General features: G+C 39.4%; 1 protein-coding gene across 4 annotated transcripts in view; it reads right to left on the bottom strand.

Moving 5' to 3' along the window:
• ARID1B (AT-rich interaction domain 1B) overlaps nucleotides 1–27,072 on the bottom strand; it is a 502,278-nt gene that overhangs the window by 188,047 nt on the left and 287,159 nt on the right. For 3 of the 4 annotated variants that reach the window (XM_049904492.1, XM_049904463.1, XM_049904483.1), the window contains exon 5: nucleotides 9,858–9,899. The exons of the other annotated variant lie outside the window; for it this stretch is intronic. In XM_049904492.1, coding sequence (XP_049760449.1) covers nucleotides 9,858–9,899 — 42 coding nt within the window. The remainder of the gene's footprint in view (nucleotides 1–9,857; nucleotides 9,900–27,072) is intronic. 4 annotated transcript variants of the gene reach the window in all.

The raw sequence follows: 27,072 nt of genomic DNA, 5'->3' as shown, positions 1-27,072 counted from the left end.
CTCTTTATCTCTTACTTGCATGTCCTTTGGCCTTCACATTCTCCTGTCTTTCCTAGGTTTTATATTCATGTATTCCTCCAAACGCAGAGTTGGAAGAGAAACTAACATACCCTTTAAAAAGATCATTAAACATAACAAGCCAAACACTATCCAAATATTATGAAAAAAATAGGTGACTATAAATAGGACATTTTCACAAAATGTTTCCTAAATAGAATAAAACAAATTTCTTCTAAAATCAAGAATGTAAGCGTTTGAATCACCAGCAGATGGCAGAAGCAGAGGCTGGGAAATTCTCTAACAAAAGAACTCTGTGGATTCCCAAATCACTGCTTCAGAACTCCTGTAGGGTTTTTTTTTTCCTCCTCAGGTCTTTCTTTTAAGGAGAAAAAGCAATTATTTTTGCTGTACCAATACCTATTCTATAATTTTTAGAGTTAGTCACTAAAACAATAAACTTAGTCCTCTGTCTCTTTAAGAATGCCTAACAGATTTTAATTAGATTAAAAAAATTTTAATGCAAAAATAAACCCTACATACTACGAAAAGTAACGAGTTCATGAGATTATGAACTCCAAAAAGAAAATGTTTGCTATTTTCATTTCAATGAGACCCAGAACCAAACCAAACCCATTGTTGTTGTGACCGTATAGGACAGGGCAGAACTACCCGCAGGGTTTTCAAGGAGTAACTGGGAGGTCCAAACTGCCAACCTTTTGGTTTGCAGTTGAGCTCTTAACCACTGAGCCACCAGGACCCAACGAAATAGTACCTTAAATATACTTTCACCCAAGTTATGTTCATAGCCACTTAGAGAGTTAGCCAAGCAAATTCACTAAATGACACCTGGGTAAGAAGATGGAAAGAGAACCAGAGTTAAGGTAACTTTATAGGAAAAAAACAACATAAGAAGTGTTTTGAAAAAGAAGATTAATGTATGCTCTTACATGGTTATGTTAATAATGGGACAAACGTTTTAATAGGTAGCATCTCACTATGCCAAACTAAACATTCTAAAACTGAAATATTACCTGGTAGCCCCCAGGCATCATCCCAGGCAAATCAATGAATCAATGGTCCTTTATAAGAGTCACTACTAGAAGGATGCTTAATTTCATGCCTCTGTTCAAAGTACTCTACTCTCAAAATCTAATGAGAAATGTCATCATTACTCTATGTTTTTACTGAAGAGAACATTCCCTCTGATTTACCGCATTCTGCAAATTTCTTCTGTTCTCTACTTGCCTGCTCTAATCCTGTTTCCTCATCCATTAAAACTGTGGCTGTTCCAACGGTGAAATGCATTATGTTAAAACGTCTGTGTCATGCTTGGCGCCTTTGTTTTCTAGACCAGTGCCGTCCCAACAGAACTTTCTGCAATGATGGCACTGCTGTATATGTGCACTGATGCAATCCAGTAGCCAGTAGCCACACGTAGCTACCGAAATGTGGCTAGTTCCACAGAAGAAATGTTTCTAATTTAATTAATTTACATTTAAACAGCCACATGCAGCTGGTAACTATTACAGTAAACAGCACAGTTCCTGATGACCAAAACGTGCAGTGAGGACCGCTTTTAAAAGCAGAAAAATCTTCCAGACAACACCTCAGATACAAAACTGAATAAAGAAACGGACTTTTAACACAATTCAAGTTGGAACCCTCTAAGGTAGACCCGTCAGAAAAAAACAATTAGCAAATGAACCTCCGCCATTTTTCTCAAGGTCCAGTTTTTTTTTTTGTAATTTAGCTAAGTGGCCTATTCAGAGATACGCTGCCACTGTTTTGCTCTAGTCTTTCCTCAGCCACACAAGTGCTCATCCGTGACGTTACAACAAATAGTTAGAAATCATATCATAACGTTTTGTTTTTATATGAAGGTGGGAAAGACGGAAATGTAGGTAATTTCCACGAGGGTCAGATTTCAGAAGGCAGTAATAAGCCCAAATGTGACTTATGTTGCTGCCAACTATGATCGCCAAGGACTATACATTTTTTCCAAAATTACAAGTATCTTATAAAAAGAAAAAACAAAAAGATAAATTTTCCTTTGATTTTACTTGAAATTATATTTATAGGTGACTAACTCTTTGTTGGCGCCTTGGTAGTGCAGTGGTTAAGAGCTCAGGCTGCTAACCAGAAGGCCAGTAGTTCGAATCCACCAGCCATTCCTTGTAAATTCTATAGGGCAGTTCTATTCCATCCTATAGGATCGCTATGAGTTGGAATCGACTCGATGGCAATGGATTAATGGGTCAACCCTTTCTTATTTATACATTTTATAAGTCAAATTGGAATCTTACTCCATTTTGTAGAATACAAGTAGATGCAATTAAGGCAGCTACCACAGGAAAAACAAGCAAAAAACAGTTGCTTCGAAGTCACTTCTGACTTAGGGCGATTCCATGTGTTTCAGAATAAAAGCATGCTCTGTAGGGTTTTCATGGTTGTGACCTTTCAGAAGCAGATTGCCGGACCTTTCTTCCAAGGCAGCTCTGGATGGTTTCAAACTGCCAACCTTTTGGTTAGTAGCCCAGCTTAAACGTTTGCACCACTCAGGGGCTCTAATTTTACCACAGAGGAGCATACAATTATACCCAAGAGGAAAGTACAAATTTGCATCTCTTCTTAGACTTCTGCCTGGCATATAATCATTCCAAAAGCTACATCTAGAATGCAAGGTCCAGGGAAGCAATGGTCTCTTGTTCTCACCTGTGCATTCCCAGTGCCTGGCACCTAACAAGTACCCTACAGGTGTGTTTGCATGGATTGCTGTGGATGAATCTGAATGGAATCAATGACCGTAACAGCAGAGCTTCATTAACAAACATATGTAAGTGAACAGTGAGAAAACTGGCACCAACTGGTTTTCAATGTCCACCGTACCCATTCAACAGCTTCAACAAGCTACAGCAGTAACAATGAAGATGTCTTCCCTCAGGTAGGCTCTACAGAGAATCAAAATAAGATGCCAAGCTAACTTATTAACCCAGATAATGGGAGAATCAGTGAGAACATCTCAGATTAGAAAAAGAAAGCAGTGTGTTGATATCACTTGTTGTTTTGCTCTTAGCAATCACAACTGTTACACCATCAGGAGAATTCTAAATTGTCAGCAATACTTATTTATTGCTACCGTGTGCAAAGCAATAAGGACATACAAAGATGAACAACGTGGAGTCTATAAGCTTACACTTCTGCTGGGAAAAATGCCACATAACGGAGCTGGGCTGGGCCATACCATGCTGTCTCCCATATAAAAAGGAAAAAGACACAAGTTGGGAGGAGAGACATTCCCAGGGAGTTGTCTAGGCAGTGAGTGCTGGGTAAGCTAAGGACTGTGAGAGCCACAAAGCTGCCACAGTGGGAGAGGACGTCACACAAGAGGGTGGTGTGAACTGCCTCTGGAGGTAGGTCCTCTTTTGAAACGCAGACAGGGGGAAACGCCAGGAATCAAATTAGGCCCTGAGGGAGGTTAAGGGCTCAGTGAATTTTGTGTTAGGGGTAAGAGGACCAGTTTGATGTTATTTTTCTTTAAGATTTCTACTCAAACAAGACTTGACAAAAAACAATACATATGAGTAAACAAATTTAGGATTTACATTAAACTCTTATTTTTTGATACTTTAAAGCTTAGCTAAGCTTTTCTCAAAAATAGCAATAAATTTTAGGTGACAAATACTAAAAATTATTGCCAAAAGAGGAAAAAAGAATAAATAGAGAAAAAGAAATAGAATGTATAAATTTAAAAGCAGAAATAGAAACTGTATCCAGAACTTGAAATATTAAGAGGAAACACAACAAGCTACTAAAATTCTTTACTCTAATCCCACACTGCCCGTGATGAGCTACGTGACCTTGGAAGCATGTAAACCTTTGGTCCTTGGCTTCCTCTTCTCTAACATGGAGGAAGGGTAGATTGTACAGGGATAAAATGTTAAGAAAAGAGAGAAAGAAGAAAAACGCAGAATGGAAAGGGACAAAATGAACAGAGGGCCCTGAGGTAGAGTTTTAGAGAAAATGCCTTACCTGAGTTTGATATTCCCCTCCTAGAAACCCAGTGCCATTGCCATGGAGTCGGTTCTGACTCACAGCAACCCTGTGGGACACAGTAAAACTGCCCCATAGCGTTTCCCAGGCTATAATCTTTTCGGAGGCAGACTGCCACATCTTTCTTCCGAGGAGCAGCTAGTGGATTTGAACCGCCGACCTTCTTGGTTAGCAGCCAAGTGCCTAACCACTATACCACCAGGGCTCCTCAGGGTTTAAAAAGTGTGGGATGGGAGTAGTTTGGAGCTTTCCCTTTCCACCAGGGGCTGGTGATCTAGGAATAGCGGGAGCTCGAGGGGGCCCAGGAGTGAACAGCTCCTGTCAGCTGTGGGCACCTAAAAAAAAAAAAACACCAAACCCATGGCTGTTGAGTCGATTCTGCCTCATAGCGACCATATAGGGCACTTATGATGACCTAAATCATACCATTTTCCTTTTTTCTCTTCTGCTTTTGAACAACACAGTATGCATATCCCTTAATTTTCCTCACAATTCATTTTAAATTGACATCCCCACATACTTTTTTAAATTGTTTCTTTCAAAAATTACAAAAAGGGACATAAAATTCAGAGTACTCTTCTTCCAAAGAACACACCAGTCAAAAGAGTGCACCAAAATACTTTTGGATTTATGGAATTTTAATGCCCATTTAGAATCAGAAGACAGACATGAAAAATAAATGAACAGGTGATATATAACATACATATTTCTGTCCACTACTTTCCAAAAGGAAAAATCTTAAAAAAAAAAAAAAAATTGTAACCAAATTATATTATCATCAAAACAAGTAAGAACTAAGAATTTACCTCAGGAATACGTTGTATCAAAAGAGGTGTATTTTTTTAAACTTAGTTGTGGCTTTATGCATATGCATTCATTTAGTAAAATATTTAAGACTAAACCCTGGGGTAGGAGAGAGACATGCGACTTCGGGTGGTCCTGACACAGCGAGAAGACAAAGACTTGAAGACAGGGCCCTGATGGAGTGTACTGAACGGCAGTGGAGAGAAGTCTGAGAAACCAAAGGCTGCCTAATAGGAGAAAACTAGCAAAGCAACGCTGGAGAAGTCAAAAGAAGAGTGCTCCAAGGAAGAATACTGTCAGATGCTGCAAAGAAGCAGGTACAATGCAGGGACCGAAGAGTTCCCCTAGATTTAGGGCCAGGGATGTCGTTAGGGGCCTCAGCAAGAGGGTAGAGTGGGGACGGAGGGGGAGGGTGGTTAAGATGAAGGTGGGATGTGAGGAAGGAGAGGCAGAAGCTGTGCACACCTCATCACTTCTTAGGATATTCAGAAAAGAGAATAGGCTGTGGGGTTGCCCTCCTTGTCCACAAGCCAGTTCTGCCAATGATTCATGTGTGAACTTTAACAAGCTACTGAAACTCTGAGCTGCAATTTCCTCATCTAATAATGGGCATAACAACTGGGTGGTGAAACGACGAAGTGCTCAACCACTAACCGAAAAGTTGGCAGTTTGAATCCACTCTGAGGTGCCTCAGAAGAGAGGCCTGTGATATACATCTGAAAGGTCACAGCTTTTGAAAACCCTGTGGAGCAATTCTACTCTGCAACACATGGGGTCGCTACGAGTCAAAATCAATTCAACAGTAACCGGTTTTGTTTTGTTGGTTTTCTACCTCATAGGGGAGTGGATTAAATAAAACTTTTCTTTCTTTATAATTCTTGACTTAGTTATCTACAACAAATGAGAAGGCAAAGGACATTCACCGTCATAAAACTTTGAAGTGATTTATTTAGATTTTGACAAAACCTCTTTAGAAACTTACGACAAAGTTACGTTTACATAGTCTTTTGATTTAATAACCCAGGAATATTTTATTCACTCCTCTTGCTTTCAGTTCCCAACTATAAATTTCATAAGCAACAGAGACAAATTTTTAATCTTTTGTTTTACAATATAAACTTACATGTATTTGCCAGCTGATTTATCACCTTATTACCACAAGCAGCTCCATCTCATGCATTATGATACTGAAGGTACACTGTCTTGTGGTAAGAACCAACCCAAGTTGGCTTCCTCTGGACCTCCTGATTTATTTTTCTATAGAACTGTATAACCTTTTTAATATTTTCAAGGCTTGATCAAAACTGAAACCAAGAACAGTTGTCTGTGGTTTGTAGAACTTTGCTTCCCTTTTTTAAAGAAAGATATGTATTTGCCCACTTTTTACTTTGAACCCTCTTCTATTCAGAAGTCTTGTTTTGTAAGGACACGTAACTAAGTATCTCAGTAAGGACCACCCAACCCATTAACTTAAAGTTACGTGTCACTAAGGACACGTAACTTGACGTATCTTAGTAAGGACTCATAAAACTCTAAGTACCTTAGTAGACCCACACAGACACAAACTCAAGAAAATCAAATTTACTTATTAAGTCAGAGAAAAAAAAGTTTAGAAACACTGGAAAACAGCTGAAGTGTTCAATTCACTGTGACACAGTGATTGGCATTTCAAATTGTAAATTCTGTTTGACTTGAGATAAGCCTTAGAAAAACAATGAATCTGTATTGGTGTGAAATTCAGACTGGAGAATCACAAAAAGACCAAAAATATTTCCCATTGGATTAGCGTTAGAAGAATTAATCTCACGACACCCCTCAACTAGTTTTAATGACTGCAAAATTATTTCCCTGGCTTAGAGTTTCACCACGCCGATATCCAAAATAAGCTGTTTGTATCTATGAGTCCCAACATGCTAAAGTCATTTTCCAACAAGACTGACAAGTTCATGCTTCAATACTAAGTAAATACGAAGGTCGTAGTCTTTAGTTTGGTTTAGAAAGGGAAGCAAACAAGTGGCCAAGAATCTGATAGTGGCCAAGAAGTTAAGGAAAGCTCAAAGGCTCATTAAAGATCATTAAAGGATCAGAGGCCTAATGGGGCTCATACACTCCACTGGGCTTGAAAAAGGGCCAACTGTGTGTGATTAAGTGTTCCGAAACCTGACCAATGGTGAACATCCAGCCAGAACTTTCAAGAAACAAGATAATGTTCGGAATTCATAACTATATTTGTCTTACATATATATTTATGATTTTTTTTAAATATGGGAGCAATATTTGTGGTCTTCATGATAACGAAGCAGAAAGAAGACTCTAAAATCTCATTTTTAATTACATATTATGTAAAAACACTTAGGTATAGGCCTGCCAAAGTGAAAAGCATCTAACATTTTGAAAGTCACAAAATTATTGGGAAAAAGTTTCAAATTGTTCTTCCAACAAACTGAATTTAAGGCAAGGAAAACAATCTGCTAATTTAAGCATAAAACAAACACAAAGCCCTTCCACAGTGGGGCAGGCCATGAGAGCTGCTGGCTGCGCTAACCTCCTGTAATACTACTGGACACTCAGAAAGTGTGAAGGATTATGGAGGTGAGTCCACAAAAGCTGACCCTCCAGGTTTATTAAATATTCAGTATGCATGCTGGGCATGAAAGAAAAAACGCAAAATTCAGAAGATGATCATATGTTAAATACTGCAAATAATACTGAATTAGCTCTATTTACGTTTAATAATTTTAGTAATTTTTGACAAATACAGAAATATTAAAAAACAGTATAAATTTGAGTTAGTATATCAAATATTCATTTATCTTGTTTCTTTTAATTTATATTTTACTTAGGATGTAAAACCTTGGAAAGTTTCTAACCTCAGAATAGTTTTGATTTTGATAGTATTGCAATGCCATCTCACATGTAATTATAGCACAAATACTAGACTGTGTTTCCAAAATGTCTAACACCTAGAATAGAAAAGTAGAATATAATCTGGAAACATTATAAATAATCGATTTTTAGTTTTAAGTTTAAGATTAGCACACATTAGGAGACAGGTGTTGAATTTAAAGTTTCCATCAACCTCCCTGTTCTCCTTAACTTGTGACTTTCAATGTGACTGATGACACCTTGATACGATAATGAAATTGGACTTCCCTAGTAAGTGTCTTCTTCTAATTTACTTATGTTGTTTAAAAATAACCACCATATAGTGCAAAAGGCAAACAGTGTAATAAAGAATACAGGGCTAGATGGCTATCATTCTGTAAACACCTGCAACCCCTCCCTCCGTGTTCCCAGCAGCACGCCGCATACTCCTTGGTCTCATCTTCACCCTGCCTCCTCCCCTGCAGACCCTAGCAATCACCACGTCTGGCCGACTTCTCTTCCAAAGCCTTCCTTTCCTCCTAATCTCTGTCACTACTAGTTCGCCCGGCCCTTGCCATCTTTTACTTGGTCCACTCAAGTGCCCTGAGTTACTCCCAAATCCACCCTCCACAAATGGCCAGAAGCACCTGTCTCAGTTGCAAACCTGATCACTATTGGACTTAAACTCCTTTAATAGCTTCCCATTTTCTACAGAACAAAACTTAAATCCTTAGCCTCTCCAACCTCAGATCTTGCCACATAGGCAAAACTGAACTACAGGTAGTCTCCGACTTACGACAGGGTTCCGTTCCAATGACTCCATCGTTTGATGTAAATCGAATACCTCTTTTTATTTATTTATTTTTTAAGTTTCCATTATTATTGTCTTTTATTACCAGCATTTTTATAAATCCGATCTTTGGCTTTGGAAGTTGGAAACATTACAAATAAACTTTCTGATGTGATTAACACAAGCAAATTACGTGCTGCAACACTGTACGTAGTACATATCACCAATGATAAAAAACAAAAACAAACCCGTTGCCATCGAGTCAATTCAGACTCATAGTGACCCTACGGGACAGGGCAGAACTGACCCACAGAGTTTCTAAGGAGCGCCTGGTGGATTCCAACTGCCGACCTTTTGGTTAGCAGCCATAGCACTTAACCACTATGCCACACTAATGATAAAACGTACAAAAAGAAGCATGGTCGTAAATTTGGTTCCACGTAAGTTTGGTTGGTCATAACTCAAGGACGACTTGTACTTCTACTTCCCTCTGACTGTTTTCATGGTGACTTCCTACCAGAAATAGCTCTTATTTCTCCTGCTCTCCTCTCTTGCCTAAATATAATACAAACCCTCAAAACTCAGCCCAGGGACCAACCTCCTGGAATGCCTTCCTACTCTCACTCTTCTCAGCTCCCTGTCCTCAGTGTTCCTAGCATGGACACTATCGTACTGCAGGATGATTTATGAGCTTATCGCTTGCCAACTGACTGTGTGCTCCTTAAGGGCAGGAGCTGGTTTTAATCCATTTCTGTTGAGTCAACACAATTCTGACTCAAGGCACCCCGTGAGTATCAGGGTAGAACTGTGTTCCACAGGGTTTACAAAGGCTGGTTTTTCAGATGTAGATCACCAGGCCTTTCTTCCAAGGCACCTCTGGATGGACTTGAACTCCCAACCTTTTGGTTAGCAGCCGAGCAAATTAACTGTTGGTACCACCCAGGGCCTCCTGACTAAAACATAAAGATTCAATACATATTTAAAGAAGGAATGATGAATAAACCAACTAATAAAGCTAGAGTTATGAATTAAATGCAGCACTCTGGTAACATTTCAGCACCCCTAAACTGGGGGAAATTTCATCCAGTCCTGCTCCATGGCTAATTCAAATTTAAAAGCCAACGAAACTTGGTTTCCTGCCCCATTTCTCATATCCTCCGCAGCAAAGAAAGCAGGTAAAGAAAATACTACAACAGTCTACTCTCAATCACGACACAAAGAAATTTTAAATTTTTGAAGATTTTAGAACCTCAGTGTTTGATTTAAAAAACAAGTCCTCTCTGTTGATCCTTCAAGCCCAGCATGGCGAACTGAAAGCCTACATGAGAAGCTGCATCAGACCACACACCTTGAGTCCAAAGGCTGCATCCTCCGAGGCCAAGACTTCAACCTGAAATCATAAGGAAAAGATAATTCAGCAACTACCAAAAGCCTCTTCTGAGTCTAGCCACAGAAAACCAGAGTTCAGTCCTGGCCTGGAACTAGAATTTCCGAGAAAACTGGCAAAAGGAATACAGTCTACCAAAGTTCAGACGTTCAATGTAGGGCAGCTATCAAGAAAGGTATCCACGAGGCTCGTCAAGAGTTGGGTATGAATGCAGGCCACTGCCCTGGCTTCAGTGTTATCACAGGGTGAACTCCTGTCCTGTGTCTGAATCTATCCACCATCATGTGAAGTGGTGGTCTCCGTCCCTCAGAACAATCTAGGAAGCCGGTCGAATCATCCTTCCCGCTTAAATTACAAGCTGCTGCATATACTCTTTGATCTTTTCCTGACAGACAGTGAAGGGAAAAGTTATGCTTCATAAAGCAATCTCATCGAGCTTGTAAGCTACTAGTAGTTTCTTGTCCTGCTCAGATCAGAGTGGATAGTCCTGGCTCTCTGGAATGCCGCAGAGCAGGAGCTCCTGAGAGCAACACTCAGGAAAAGGCAGGCAGAGAGTCTGAGCAACAGGTTGTGCAACGGTGGCAAAACTTCACAACTGCCTGTCAGTCTTACGCTTTAGAAGACGCAGCTCATTTATGTGATTTTAAAAAGCTGTGTGGAACAAGACACATACTGTATTGATAATTACTGTTTTTTAAAACATAATTATTCAGTCTGGTATATAAAGCTTTTAACTTTGACTACCAACACATGGTGGAAAAGAGCAAGGAAAGAAAGCAACAATATGAATGTCTTAAAAGTTCCTGGGGAAGACAATGGGGCGGGGCAATAACACTTGGACTCTAGCTGGCTTCACTGTGAGTTTTCAGCCTTCTACAGTGTTTGTGGTCAGTGTGTAAGCGGAAGACACACAGATCTATCCAATGTTTATTGCTATCAAACGAAGCTGGATGCTTCCCTTGGGGAAAGGAAACATAGGAAGGAAGATTACTCCAGTAAGACTGTCATCCAGTATGAAAGTAAAGGGATCAAAAAAGAAATGAGGAAACAAACTGTGTTCTCCAACTGCTTTTCTGAATGAGGCGCACCACCACCGCCTGGCACCCCAGAGAGACTGGACCAAAGCAGGAGCGTGAGATGAGGGACGGAGAAGAGGGGCAGAGTCGTTTTGATGACATACCAAATGTGGTTTCAGGTTAATGACTGAAATGTTGGCTCAACTATAATAGCAGAAAATCATTATTAAAATTCTCTGGCAGCATTTCTGTGTACACTTCATTTTCCAAAGTTAACCGTCAGATTTAGAAACACGGTCTTATTATAGACTTTTAGTTTAAGAAAAGAAGGGGGAAAAAAAGCTATTTTATATATGTTTGAATTTCACAACATGAGGTTACCAGCCTCAAATATTTTTACATTAAAACCTCTAATCAAGATTGCTTGTTAAAAGGAAAGCACAAACATTTACTGAATCTAAACTACTGTGACCATGACATGACATCTGGTCTTTAACTAGACACATAAAGCGTATCTGCGCATCTCAGTCTTAGCCGCACCCTGATGTAGGATTTTAATATACATAAGGTTATTTTCAATATATATGAAAGTATATATACTTTCAATCTGCAGAAATCATTGCCAGAGTTAGTTCTGCATTCATTAACATTGTAAAAAGTCAAAGTAGCAAGAATACTAAAAATCTATTTAAAGATATGGTTTTAATATATTTGACAACATGACATGACAGCAAGCCAAAGCGCTCCAGGGGAATTTGGGAACTCACTCACAACTGGACCAACAAGCAGCTGCATGATAAACAGAGAAAAGACTGAAGTTGTCAAAGATTTCATTCTACTTGGATCCACAATCAACGCCCATGGAAGCAGCAGTCAAGAAATCAAAGGATGCATTGCATCGGGCAAATCTGCTGCAAAAGACCTCTTTGAAGTGTTAAAAAGTAAAGATGTCACTCCCAGAACTAAGCTATGGTGTTTTCAATCACCTCATATACATGCAAAAGCTGAAAAATGAATAAGGAGGACCGAAGAAGAATTGACACCTTTGAATTACGGTGTTGGTTAAGAATACGGAAAATACCATGGACTGCAGGAGGAAAGAACAAATCTGTTTTGGGAGAAGTGCAGCCAGAGTGTTCCTCGGAAGCAAGGATGACAAGACTTCATCTCAGGTACTTTGGACAAGTTACCCGGAGGGACCAGTCCCTGGGGAAGGACATCATGCTTAGAAAAGTAGAGGGTCAACAAAAAAGACGAAGACCCTCAACAAGATGGATTGATACAATGGCTGCAACAATGGGCTCAAGCATAACAATAATCGTGAGGACGGTGCAGAACTAGAAAGTGTTTTGCTCTGTTGTATATCAGGTCACTATAAGTTGGAACTGACTTGATGGCACCTAAGAAGGACAGTGTAGCTATCATATATGCAAAATGGGAGGAGGGAGGTGGCTCTCAACATGTCATCATCTTCACCCTCACTCTGCACCTCAAATTCTATTTCAAGCCGAGTTCAGAGAGGTATTTTGAAATTCCTAGTATTATATTTTGAACAAAATTAAAGCAACTTTAAAAAATATTTGTTTTGTTCGAAGCACTATTTTTTAAATACCTATGCACGCTATCAGTACCCTTTATATTCTCTTTCTGTAAGATTTTATTTTCATTATCTGCAGAAAAACAGCAGACATTGAAAACATGAAATTGGCTTCAATTTAATATTCGGGAAAGATCAATGTCATAAAACAGTTTTCATGTTGGTCTAAGAGTATTCTGACCTAAATTGGAAGGAATCCCCCCTCTAGTGGGAGTAAGAGAGTATTTCAACCATCGCACATAATTTTCAGGTTGTCATGTGCTGTCAAGTTGATTTTCAGGTTTTTTTTTCAGTCATTAAACTTAACCAGCCATAGAAACCAGCTCAGCTTCTTTTGCCATAAATTTGAATGCTTTTTTTTCTTTAAAGAAGACATTATTTTATATTTCACAAGTGAAAATAATAACATTTAGTTGAGAAATTTCTACATATAAACTAGAAATAGATTTATATTAATAGGATGAGATTATAGTTATTAGCCAAACATCATCATCAAATTTAGCTTGGTAATTTTTTATAAAGTAATCAATCACAATTGGAAGTCAAAATGAGAACACACAACCGGAAAGAATTAGTACATTTTCAGTGGAATGATTCATTATTTGCCGACAATATACTCAGCATTAACCTGATCTAAAAGAAGCTCCCCACTCATTCATCAATAAATACTTTCTGGATATTACTGCATGCAAGGAATTATGCTTAATGTTGGAGGAGATAAAAAGTGAAGAGTTTCACTAAGATACTAGTATCTGAGTTAAACGTACTTAAGCATTTATTATATGTTCATTTAAAAAAATAAACTCAAACTCTGAAAGGAACAGGTGAGATTATTCATGGTGCCCCTCCCCTTTTAACTTTAGTTTGAGGAGACTTAAAAAAAAACCAAAAACACAGATTTTATCAAACGTAAATTAGGACATAATACCTAATCTTTTCCTTTTCCACACAGATGCTGCAACAAATGCAAAGATAAATTTGAATACCCAGATGAGAAACAATACTTGACATCAATGGGGGAGAGAACATCAAACTTTCCAGGCAGCTACTGAGGCACTGAGGTGTGATGGGGCACATTTAGGATAGCAAGGCAGAGATATCCTAATTCCAAACACAAGGTATATTCCCATTAAATCACCCTTACCTCAAACGATGCTACAATCAACACCTTGGAACACAAGGGCCTAAGTGGATTCCATTTGCAGAGAACCCTTCAGTTATTAAACCGTTCACAGTTCTTTTGCTCTGTTCAAGCAGCAGTAGCCTTTAACTGGCTTCTCTCTCTCAATTACCCCAAACGTCACCTCTGCCAAAAATGAAAACAAATCACCGTAATTTCCAATCATTCTATATTAAGAAAACTAGGAAAATATGAATTCACGAATTTCGAAGTAAAACTGGCTGTACTTCCCCAATCACTTTTCAAGTTCCTTTTCACACATTGAAAGCACTCATAACCCATCGTCCTCGAGTCAATTCCTACAGGACAGAGTAGAACTGCCCCACAGGGTTTCCAAGGAGCGCCTGATAGATTAGAACTGCCAGCCTTCTGGTTAGCAGCCAAATCGTTAACCACTACGCCACCAGGGTTTCCACTGAAAGTACAGAGAATACTAATATTCAGCAACATTTTCATTTAACTAAAACAACGCCAAAACTATGCCTCATTTTAATAAAAAAAATTCTAAAATCAAGGTCATACTATCACAAAAGAGGGTCTGAGGTGACAAAAGACGCCCGTTCATAATCACATGTAAGGATTTTAACCTTACTCTTCATTAAAGAAACACCAATTAAAACTACAGCTTTATTCCATTTTCTCACGACAGAGTACCAGAGATGAAGAGCTTTGATTGGTTACAGTATTGACGAAGGTGTGGAGAACGAGGCACTTCCTGCATTACTGAAGACAACACACACAGGCCCATCGGAGTTAGGAACGTCCCTACAACCTAAACCAACCCCTGTAAAGTGTACTGTATTAAACATTCAAGGTACATACAATACAATGGTTTGCAATAGAGGCAGTCCCGAAGTTACGAATGTTAGACTTGATTTACGACAACCTGTACCTGTCCTTTTATGTTACGTAAGTTTGCCCTCACTTTGAAACGACTGAACCAACCCCCACTCAGAAACAAATTCATCACAGTCACCTTCACTTGCTGCCTGTGAGGCTTTTAAATCTTTGAAAAGGCTACAAGCCTTTTCTTGCACTAAAACCCACTGCCGTCGAGTTGATTCCGACTCATAGCGACCCTGTAGGACAGAGTAGAACTGCACCATAGAAGTAAGGCTAAATAAGACCATAGGCACCTGTTCGGACTTACCTACAAATTCTACTTAAGGACTTAAAAGACGCAGGAATGGATCTTGCTCAGAACCTAGGGACTGCCTTAACAGACGGGTACTACTTTATGCCGTGTACCAGAACGTTGTTACTGTATTATTATGGTAAAGGAAACCCTGGCAGTGTGGTTAAGAACCACGGCTACTAACCAAAAAATGCTTGAAACGCTTGAGGTTCAGATTCACCAGGTGCTCCTTGGAAACCCTATGGGGCAGTTCTACTCTGTCCTATAGGGTCACTGTGAGTCAAAATCTACTCGACGGCAATGAGTCTTTTGGTATTATGTTAAAGAGGTTTTAGTGTATCTGCAAGTGTTTAATGTTTTTTTTATACATAGAAAGGTATGCTATAAACTAAGACAAACATCTAACTGACGTTAGACACAAACTGTACCTAACTGTTTTGACTAACGTACAAATTTGACTTAAAGACAGGCCGAACAATGGAACTCATTCGTGATCCAGGGACTGCCTGTACTAGAATTAAGTGCATTTTGGAGCTATCCAAATGTCATGATTAAAGAAGTATTAACCCCACAATTCCACTGATACTCAAATGCAAAAATAAAGACTTATGAACATATTTATTGGAATTGTTTGTAGTAAACTTCCTCACTTTCGTTACCCAACATTTCGCTTTTTGACAATGGTAAAAAATCGACCATATGACTGTTGTACACATTAATGATGTACACCTGGCAATAATGAAGCCGAGATGTGTGAGGTGAGAGTAACGCTGACTGTGATGGTTAAGGTTATGTATCGACTTGGCTGGGCCATGATTCTCAGTGGTTTGGCAGTTATATAATGATGTAGTCACTCTCCATTTTGTCATCTGAGGTGGTCATCCTTTATTTCTGCATAACACCGATTTTCACATAATGACCTGGTCTTTGGAACCTAACTATGTCAATAAGTGAGGAGTGGGTATAGTAAAAAGCTAAAAACAACCCAAATATCCATCAACAAGACAGTGTTCAATAAATCGATTTACACCCATACACTGAAACGTTGGTCTTGTTAGTTGCCATTGAGATGATTCAGGCTCGGCGACCCCATGTGTTAGAGAGTACAACTGCTCCATAGGATTTCCCTGGCTGTAATCTTAACAGAAGCAGACTGCCAGGCCTTTCTTCCATGGCACCTCTGGATGAGTTCGTACTGTCAATGCTGTTATTAAAAAGAACAAGGTGGTTTTATATGTGCAGAGAGGAAAGGTTTCTATGATGTCATATTAAGTAAAAAGAACGAGAACAGCTGCAGAGTGAGCTAAGATTTACGTTAAAAAAAAAAGCAGGGGGTGGGTCATATGTTTGACACACTTAGAACATCTCTGGAAAGATACACAAGAAACACATCAGTGATTGCCACAAGGGAGAGAAACTTATTTTTCACTTATTTTTTCTCACAATGTTAAGATCTTTTCTCGTCAAGTACATTTATCTTGTGTTCAATTAAAAGTAAACAGTTACCAAAGTAAACCAATAATTACATAAAAAATGCTAAACGTCAATATCATAGAAATGTAAATAAATGTTCTATCTTTCAAGCTGGCAAAAAAGCATGGTATTCAACACTCCCGTGCACACCCCCACTCTCCCACGTTTGCAATGGGGTATATAAATGAGGGAATGGCCTCCCCAGAAAACAAGCTGTCATCAGTAGCCTCACACATGTTCATGCCCATTTTCATAGCAACCTGCCTCTTAGGGAAATGTGAAGAAAATAATTTGTAGTCTACCACTTGTATGTTAAGCAAGTGTACTACCTCCAATCAAATCGTACCCACTGCCATAGAATCATTTCCAACTCATAGGGACCCAGTAGGACAGAGTAGAACTGCTCCTAGGGTTTCCAAGGCTGTAATTCTTTGTGGAAGCAGACAACTAAACCTTTCTCCCGCAGAGCGGCTGGTGGGTTCAAACCACTTACGGCCTTTTTGGTTAGCAGCTGAGCACTTTAAACACTGTGCCACCAGGGCTCCTTGTACTACATCGTATTTGAAATAATGACAAATTAGCAAAAAACTCGTTGTTGTTGTTGTTAGGTGCCGTCGAGTCGGTACCGACTCATAGCGACCCTACACACAACAGAACGAAACACAGATCAACCCTGAGCCATCCTTAAAATCATTGTTATGCTTGAGCTCATCGTTGCAGCCACTGTGTCAATCCACCTCGTTGAGGGTTTTCCTCTTTTCCGCTGACCCTGTACTCTGCCAAGCATATGTCCTTCTCCAGGGACTGATCCCTCCTGACAACATGTCCAAAGTATGTAAGATGCAGTCTCGCCATCCTTGCTTCTAAGGAGCTTTCTGGCTGTACTTTTTCTAAGACAGATTTGTTAGTTCTTTTGGCAGTCCATGGCATATTCAATATTCTTCGCCAGCACCACAATTCAAAGGCGTCAGCTCTTCTTCCGTCTTCCTTACTCATGGTCCAGCTTTCACATGCATATGGATGCGATTGGAAATACCATGGCTTGGGTCAGGCGCGCCTCAGTCCTCAAGGTGACATCTTTGCTCTTCAACACTTTAAAGAGGTCCTTTGCAGCAGCTTTACCCAATGCAACGGGTCTTTTGATTTCTTGACTGCTGCTTCCATGGCTATTGATTGTGGATCCAAGTAAAATGAAATCCTTGACAACTTCAATCTTTTCTCTGTTTATCATGATGTTGCTCATTGGTCCAGTTGTGAGGATTCTTGTTTTCTTTATGTTGAGGTGCAATCCATACTGAAGGCTGTGGTCTTTGATCTTCATTAGTAAGTGTTTCAAGTCCTCTTCACTTTCAGCAAGCACAGTTGTGCCATCTGCATAACGCAGGTTGTTAATGAGTCTTCCTCCAATCCTGATGCCCTGTTCTTCTTCATATAGTCCAGCTTCTCGGATTATTTGCTCAGCATACAGATTGAATAGGTATGATGAAGAACGCAACTCTGATGCACACCTCTCCTGACTTTAAACCAATCAGCATCCCCTTGTTCTGTCTGAACAACTGCCTCTTGATCTATATAAAGGTTCCTCATGAGCACAATTAAGTGTTCTGGAATTCCCATTCTTTGCAATATTATCCATAATTTGTTATGATCCACACAGTCGAATGCCTTTGCATAGTCAATAAAACACAGGTAAACATCCTTCTGGTATTCTCTGCTTTCAGCCAGAGTCCATCTGACATCAGCAATGATATCCCTGGTTCCATATCCTCTTCTGAAACCGGCCTGAATTTCTGGCAGTTCCCTGTGGATATACTGCTGCAGCCGTTTTTGAATGATCTTGAGCAGAATTTTTCTTGTGTGTGATATTAATGATATTGTTCTATAATTTCCACATTCGGTTGGATTGCCTTTTTTGGGAATAGGCATAAATATGGCTCTCTTCTAGTCAGTTGGCCAGGAAGCTGTCTTTCATATTTCTTGGCATAGATGAGTGAGCAACTCCAGTGCTGCATCCGTTTGTTAAAACATCTGAATTGATATTCCATCAATTCCTGGAGCCTTGTTTTCTGCCTTCAGAGCAGCTTGGACTTCTTCCTTCAGTACCATCAGTTCCTGATCATATGCCACCTCTTGAAATGGTTGAACATCGACTAATTCTTTTTGGTATAATGACTCTGTGTATTCCTTCCATCTTCTTTTGATGTTTCCTGCATCGTTTAATATTTTCCCCATGGAATCCTTCACTATTGCAACTCGGGGCTTGAATTTTTTCTTCAGTTCTTTCAGCTTGAGAAACGCTGAGCATGTTCTTCCCTTTTGTTTTTCCATCTCCAGCTCTTTGTACATGTCATTATAATACTTCACTTTGTCTTCTCGAGACACCCTTTGAAATCTTCTGTTCAGTTCTTTTACTTCCTCAATTCTTTCTTTTGCTTTAGCTGCTCGACGTTCGAGAGCAAGTTTCAGAGTCTCCTCTGACACCCATCTTGTTCTTTTCTTTCTTGTCTTTTCAATGACCTCTTTGCTTTCTTCATGTATGATGTCCTCGATGTCATTCCACAACTCGTCTGGTCTTCAGTCACTAGTGTTCAATGTGTCTAATCTATTCTTGAGATGGTCTCTAAATTCAGGTGGGATATACTCAAGGCCATATTCTGGCTCTCGTGGACTTGCTCTGATTTTCTTCAGTTTCAGCTTGAACCTACATATGAGCAATTGATGGTCTGTTCCACAGTCAGTCCCTGGCCTTGTTCTGACTGATGATATTGAGCTTTTCCATCATCTCTTTTCATAGATGTAGTCAATTTGATTTCTGTGTTTTCCATCTGGCGAGGTCCATGCATATAGTCACCATTTATGCTGGTGAAAGAAGGTGTTTGCAATGAAGAAGTCGTTGGTCTTGCAAAATAGAGGATGGATAAATAAGTATGGTATATTCATATGGAGGACCCCTCATTGTTCAGTGGTTAGCGCTCAGGTAGTACCTGAGAGGTCTGCAGTTCGAACTCACCAGCTGCTCCGTGGGAGAAAGATGTGCTTACATAAAGATCACAGCCTTGGAAACCCTATGGGACAGTTCTACTCTGTGCTACAGGGTCATTATGAGTCAGAATTGACTTGAATGTAGTGGGTTTGGTTTGGGTTTTTTTGGTTTGTTCATATGGGAGACCATTACACTATCATAGGTAACTCCTTTTTTAAAAAATACCATGTAACATGGGAAAATGCCTCTAACATGTTAAAAACCAAACCCAGTGCCATCGAGTCAATTCCGACTCACAGCAACCCTACAGGACAGAGTAGAACTGCCCCATAGAGTTTCCATCCAAGGGGTACCTGGCAGATTCGAGCTGCCGACCCTTTGGTTAGCAGCTGTAGCACTTAACCACTATGCCACCAGGGTAAAAAACAGAAATGGCATTTTAAAAATTTAGATTTATCCATTTTTTTCTTTATGCCTTCTAGAATCTGTGCCATGCTGCGAAACGTCTTCACCACTACTCCAAGATTTTAAAATATTCATTCATGTTTTCTGTGTAATACATCTGACTTTATTTACGCTTAAATATTTGATCCATCTGTAATTTACTTTGAAATAACAAGAAAAGGAGATGATTCAGTTTTCATTTTCCATTTGAATAACGATGATGAAAAACTATTATTTTCTCCAGTGATTAGAGATTCCAAACCTTTACCATAATTAAAATGGTATCAGTTTTGCCTCCAATTCCAGGCAGGGATGGGAAAGGCAAAATTACCCCAAGTGACGTATTTACCCCAAAGGAGGGTAAGATGAAGGGAGGTTAGTAATTATCAACAAGAACCTGACTGAATTTGCAGTCACAATAAAAATTCTCCACAAGTAAACTCCTAAAAATTTAGATGCTACTGGAGGAAGAAAAAAAAAAAATTTCTTATACTGATATCCAAGGAATGGAATTATTATCGTACCTACAACATTTGCTGTGCCTGCGTTGGTTGGGTCAAAAAGGCCAACATACTAACTAGAACCTATTCCATTAAGCATACTTTTACCTCTAGTAAGTAGGAAAAGCAGACGTTAATAAACAAACCGCTCTGAAAACCATGCGCCAGAATTTATAATAATTTAAACTGCAAGACAAGCACCTTCCTCCCTCATGTACACACATGCATGCACTCATGCACACACATGCACACAGCTCAAAGTGGGTTGCAAAGTTATAATTCTAGCAAGCAAGAAAGTTGGTTTGTCTTTTTTAAAAATTATTATTGTACTTACCTTTTAATTTTTGTAATCTATAAAAACCTGAAAGCTTAAAAAACATATATAAAACCTTGCCAGCATTCCTCTCTTATTAATTCTCCTCATTAGCATGTGCAAACAACATGACAGCTCAAGGACACAGCTTGCTGAAGCTGCTCCGTGTTTGGCGAGCTGGTAACAGAGAGCACACATGATGATGCCACACGCTGTTAAGGCTGCTGAGTACAACAGCCATTCTCCGAATGCATTTAAAATTAACTGAAAACTTGTCTCTCTAGAGGGCCTCAATAAATATTGACACCAATGGCAAAATGTATCTATGCAACCAAAAATATTTGTTACACTTAATACCGTTTAACACGGTTTCAAGACAAATCATCTGTATGTTGCTTTAATTATGCTTTTCATCACAAGCACCGTGTTCATGTTATCTCCTGTACCAAAATGTTCATTGTGTCTCACGTCCCAGTCCGTTCATTCTGAAGCACAGACTGTAAGCACTGTGGTCACATTCCTTCTTTCTAATTATGCTCTCTACCTGACTGAGGGTACCTGGACTTGGCAGTCGATTCATGATGTGATGAGAGGATACCTGTCATGGACTCCTGGTCTGGTTCGAAGAAAGAGAGACCCCAAGTGGTGTACGAGCAAAAACAGCCACCCCTATGTGACTATGCAAACAGCCACCCCTACGTTTCCATCAAAAGTTGGGGTCTATTTCTCTACCCCTTCAATCTGTGTTGGATTTGTGATTTGCAGGGATCAAGAGAATACAGCAGAAGAAATCAGGATGGGGCACTTCCAAGTATAGAGACTCACAAGGCAATGCATACTTATAACCATTCCCCTCAAACTCACCCAGCTGCCCTGTGAACAATCCCAGACTAGTCTGTTAGATGACAAGAGATACATGGCAGCCACCACATTGTCCAGGCCAAGAACCAGGCAACCCCCAGAAGCAGAGCCACTTAACTGATCAGCAGCTGACTGAAGAAGGGAAAATGAGCCCAGCAGAAACAAAAAGAACTACCCAGCCAAGCCCAGGCCAAAGGGTCAAACCGTAGACTCATGAGCTATACACATGGTTGTTGTTCTCAGCCCTAAGCTATGGGGTTGGTATGTTACACAGCAAGACAAGTGATGCACTGTACAACTCTAAATGAAGGAGCTCTAGGTACTTTACCAACAAGGTTCCAGACGAGGACACCATGATACTAAAGGCAGTTCAGAAAGCACCTGTACCTTCAAAACAGTCCAACCCTCCTCCAACTCCATTCCCTACTCTAAACTCTCCAAAGGCTTCCCAGACCATAAAATCAAATCTCAATCCTACAAGACAAATCTCAATTTTTGCAGACAAGGGTCTACAAGAAGCTAAACGACACGGTCCCGGCTTACCTCACTGATCCCAAGTCTTGCCCCTCTTCGCCCATTCACAGACTTCAGCTGTAGTAGATTACTTTCTGTTCCTCAGAATAGCCCCTCTCACCTCGGGCTTTTTTACCTACTGTTCCCTCCAATGGAACACTCTGCCACCAAATCCTCCTGTGAATTCCTTTAAAAGGGTTAGGTTTTTCAAATTGATGACAATAAAGACTTGTTGTTGTTCAAAAGTAGAACTTTTCTACCCATTCCAAATTACAGTGTGATATTCTTTAACAACTGCACCAAGTGACCCATTAGACTACAGTAAATATTTTATTTAAAAAAAACCACATACAGTCCTTCCAAACTTAATTTTTAAAAGTAAATTTCACTAAAATTTGAGCTCTGCGTTTAGGCTGGGTGACCACACGCAGCAAATGTAAGAATACCCTGCCCGTTCCACTGGGAAGGAGATGAAGGCCTACGCTGCACAGAACACTGCCACATGGCATCATACCTGCTGTACAGGTGACCTCCTAGAGACAAAGTGGAATAGGACCCACCAACTATATCCCCATCAGTCACATCAGCACCTGATTTGTAGACCTGGTGGCATGTACAAAGTTTACCATTTCTATAGTGTCACTGCCTAACAAGAAATATGGCTACAGAACCATGAAAAATATAGGCAAAATATATGTATTTATTCATGATTTCATTTGACTTTTACAATGCTACAAGTGTATATAAATAATGCAAATTTATAAACAAAACTTGAAAGAATCATAGTTTAAATAAAAGCAATACTTACTATAAATATTTTTGTATTTACCTTTTGAAAATCATATTTTATTAAAGTAAAAAATATGTGTACAGTAAAACACTAATATTTATTTATTATATTATTTGTCTATGTTTGCCTTCTCTGGATAACTCAAGTTAACATTTATTTCTTAGCAAGATTTTCTATAATTATTCATAAGTTCTAGGAGGCTTCATGAAAGAAAATAAAAGCTACAGGTGTCCAGGTGGTGAGGGACTGTTAAAAGTTTTTTGAACACTAAGTAGGTGGCAGTTTATCAGAACATTATAAAAATTAAGATAATATTTAATCATTTTCTAAATACTGATCTTCGCTTGTGTTGTCACAATTTAATGCTATTTTAAGCAATACCTCCCCTTTTACTCAGTACTTACTCATTCTGATATCACTAAACCAAGTCTATTAATCAATCTTACTATATTAAAAAAAAATTACAGTATGATAAATTCAAATGTTCTATATTTCATTAAAAAATTGCAATTTTTAAACCAAGATTTAAAGAAAAAAGTTTAAATAAAAAAAAAATTTTTTTATTTTAACAGCACACAGATAAATCAACAGTCATGGATTGAATTATGTCCCCCCAAAAATGTGTGTATTAACTTGGTTAGGCCATGATTCCTAGTATTCTGTGGTTGTCCTCTATTCTGCGATCGTAATTTCAACGCTAAAAAGGATTAGAGTGGGATTGTAACACTCTTACCAGGCCACATTCCTGATCCAATATAAAGGAAGTTTCCCTGAGATGTGACCTTTTTCGCCTTTTATCTCTCAAGAGATAAAAAGGAAAGGGAAGCAGGCAGTTGGGGACCTCATACTACCAAGAAAGCAGTGCCAGGAGCAGAGCGAGTGTGTCCTTTGGACCTGGGGTCTCCGTGCAGAGTAGCTCCTAATCCAGGGAAGGACTGATGAGAATGTCGACATGAGAGAAAGCCTTCCCCTGGAGCCGACACCCTGAATTTGGACTTGTAGCCTACTAGACTGTGAGAGAATATAAATTTCTCTTTGTTAAAGCCATCCACTTGTGGTATTTCTATTGTAACAGCACTAGATGACTAAGACACTAAAAATTGAGAAATCAGCTAAGTACTCTTGACCATATTCACCTCCCTCTCCTGGCCCCATCCCAGCATTAAGGATGCCGCAGAAGAGTAAGTTAGCAGTTGTGATAAAATGATTATGTCAGAGACAGCGCAGACACTAACCCTTTCGTGACCAAACAGGTAAAGGCTACGAAAACGTGAATCGCTCTATCTCTAGGGTATGAGGTGCAAAGATGAAAATGAAAAGGTGTTTTAAAAACAAATACATTTTTAGATCAACAAATTAAACTTCTATTATTGTCAGAAAATGTTTTTTTTGTACATTATTTTGATCAGGGGTCAATGGTTTTCCTTTCTGTTGCCCTTTCCCCAATTCAAATGTCCCAGGCCCCCCCCACTCTGTCACCATCTGGGTCTGGATGTTAAAAAAAAAAAAAAAAGAGAGAGAGAAAAGCTTCTTATCCTAAAGTACTTCTACCAAAACAGATTGGTTTTAAAAACACTGGAATAATGGTTACAATCAAAGACTTCTATTACAGGTATGTTTAAGGCATATATCTTTCTACCCTTAAACTATATTGTTTAGGACCATCTTGATTATCAAATTAGGAAAGAAAAGCAACTCAATGAGAGAACGTAAGCTTGGGCATGCTAAAATTTAACCGCAAAACTTTAGCTTTTACATTAAAATGGATTCTTCTATTGGTTGGGACTTATTCTGAAGAACCTACCTATTTAATTAAGCTAAGAAAGATGTCTCCAGGGAAGACAACCATGTTTTAATTTCTTTCCTGATTTTCTAATGTGCTATCATTCAAAGAACCTTAACTAACCATGTCACCTCAGTTATTCTCTCATGATAAACTGCTTAATACAGCTTTACCTGCTAATGGCAATATCAAAAAAAAAAAAAAAGTGTTTTAAGTATGTGAAGGAAACTGAGAACAGTAGAGAAGTTCTAGAAGAGGCAAATTTAGAAACAGGAGCAAAGTTTTCAAGGCAACTGTCAGCACATCAAAGGATGAATGACCTCTGCCCTTTCACCTCTCCCAAATCAGCACATCTTAATAAAACATACACACAGGAAAAACGTGGGCATCTTCAAAACTGGGGGTTAGTTGTGGAAAAGTGCTTCGCTACCCACTTTACTTTAACATTACTTTCAGTTCAAAAGTTGATCAATATTAATCTTCTAGAATAAAATCAGTTGCCGTCCAGTTGACTGACTCATGGTGACTTCATGTGTGTTGGAGTAGAACTGTGCTCCATCGCGTTTTTAACGGCTGATTTTTCTGAAGTAGACTGTCACACCTTTCTTCTGAGGTGCCTCTGGGTGGTCTTGAGCCTCCAACCTTTTAGTTAGCAGCTAACAACATTAACTGTTTCCACTCAACCAAACCAAACCCGTTGCCGTCGAGTCAATTCTGACTCACAGCAACCCTATCGGACAGAGCAGAACTGCCCCATAGAGCTTCCAAGGAGCACCTGGTGGATTCAAACTGCTGACCTTTTGGTTAGCACCCATAGCACTTAACCACTATGCCACCAGGGTTTCCCTGTTTGCACTACACAACCAAAAAAACCAAACCCGTTGCCACTGAGTCAATTTTGGCTTATAGCAATCCTGTATGGCAGAGCAGAATTGCCCAATACAGTTTCCAAGGAATGGCTGGTAGATTTGAACTGTGGACCTTTTGGTTAAGCAGCCAAGCTCTTAACCACTCTGTCACCCAGGGACTCCTAAAGGGTCTTAAATGTCCTGTCTCTAAAGAATCTCTAGTCTTGACCATTGTAGAAATACTGATAAATCAAGAAATGGACATTTCAGCACAGAGAAAGGTCTGGGAGATAATTATAAACATTTATCCGTTCACCTAAGAACTGGATGTCTGAGTACACCTGAGGCTAAGGTTGGACAGGAAGCAGTGGACAGAGGCCTGAAAGCCACACAGCCATGGGACCAAGGCTGGCACTGGGAGAAGGCAGCCACACTTGTTAGTGATGCTCATTAAACCAGCAAGTGCTCTTCATCTAGAACTGCCTTATTAAGAAAAATGATTCCATATCAAGAGATACGCCTTAACATTAAACGATAAAGTCCCTTTGTAAAGTACCAGTGACCTGATTACAGTGCTTCCTTGAAGAACACCTGAACATGCAAAAGATGAGTGATTCTTCTTGGGCAAAGAAAATATGAATAATTTGTCTATTTCCATGATAAAAACACGGGAGTCAAAGAAGAGAACTGGTTTAAAATTTTTTTTAAAAAAACCTACTCCAGCAAAATAGGGTAACCACTTTGGAGAACACTCTGGCAGTTTCTTAATAGCAGTAAATATATTCCTACCATACAATCCAGCAATCCCATTTCTAGGTATTTACCCAAACATATGTTCACAGGAAAACCTGTACAACACGAAACCCTGGTGGCGTAGTGGTTAAGTGCTACAAATCCACCAGGTGCTCTACGGGGCAGCTCTATTCTGTCCTATAGGGTCACTAGGAGTCGGAATCGACTCAAAGCCAATGGGTTTTGTTTTGTTTTGTTTATAATTGCCAAAAACTGGGAAAAATCCAAATGTCCTTCAATTAATGGCTAGATAAACAAACTATGGAACATCCATAACCGATCCCTACTCACCAATAAAAGGAATTAACTACTGATATGGAAAGATCTCGAACGTATCATGCTAAGTAAAAGCAGCCAGAGTCAAAAGGCTACCTACTGTATGATTCCATTTACATGGCATTCTGGTAAAGTCAAACTACAAAGAAAGTACACAGATGAGGGCTTGCCAAGGAGCTGCAAGTAGAAACAAGGGTTGACTACAAAGGGTGAGGGAATATTTTTTGGGGTGACTGAAATGTTCTACATGTTAATCACGGTAGTGATTAGTACACAACTGGATGTGTTTATCAAAACCTATAGAACTCTCTGTATTAAACCTGTGTGGGGGAAGAAAAGGACCTGACCCAGATTCCACACAACACTATTCTACGTATATCATCGCATTTCATGACAATTCAGAAACACAGCCTACGACCTGCAAGACCATCCCCAGTGCTCAGAAAATGTTACCTTTTTTCAACATGGAAACAAGCATGAAAACAATATCCCACAGATTCTCTTCAAAGTGTTTTTGACTTTCACCGTATGGTACACCTTGACGTACTTTCTTTCTTTGTTTTTGGCAGGGGGAGGGGGTGAAGTGCTTCAGAAAATAGAGGTGAAATTTTCAGTTGATAATGTCTAGAGATTTCTGCATGACGTGGGGATAGCTAGATTCTTCTTCTGGAA

This window comes from Elephas maximus, chromosome 1 (genome assembly GCF_024166365.1).
Source record: "Elephas maximus indicus isolate mEleMax1 chromosome 1, mEleMax1 primary haplotype, whole genome shotgun sequence".
Lineage (NCBI taxonomy): Eukaryota > Metazoa > Chordata > Mammalia > Proboscidea > Elephantidae > Elephas > Elephas maximus.
The sequence above is the reverse complement of the archived record's forward strand: the minus strand, read 5'-3'. Positions and strand labels throughout refer to the sequence as shown.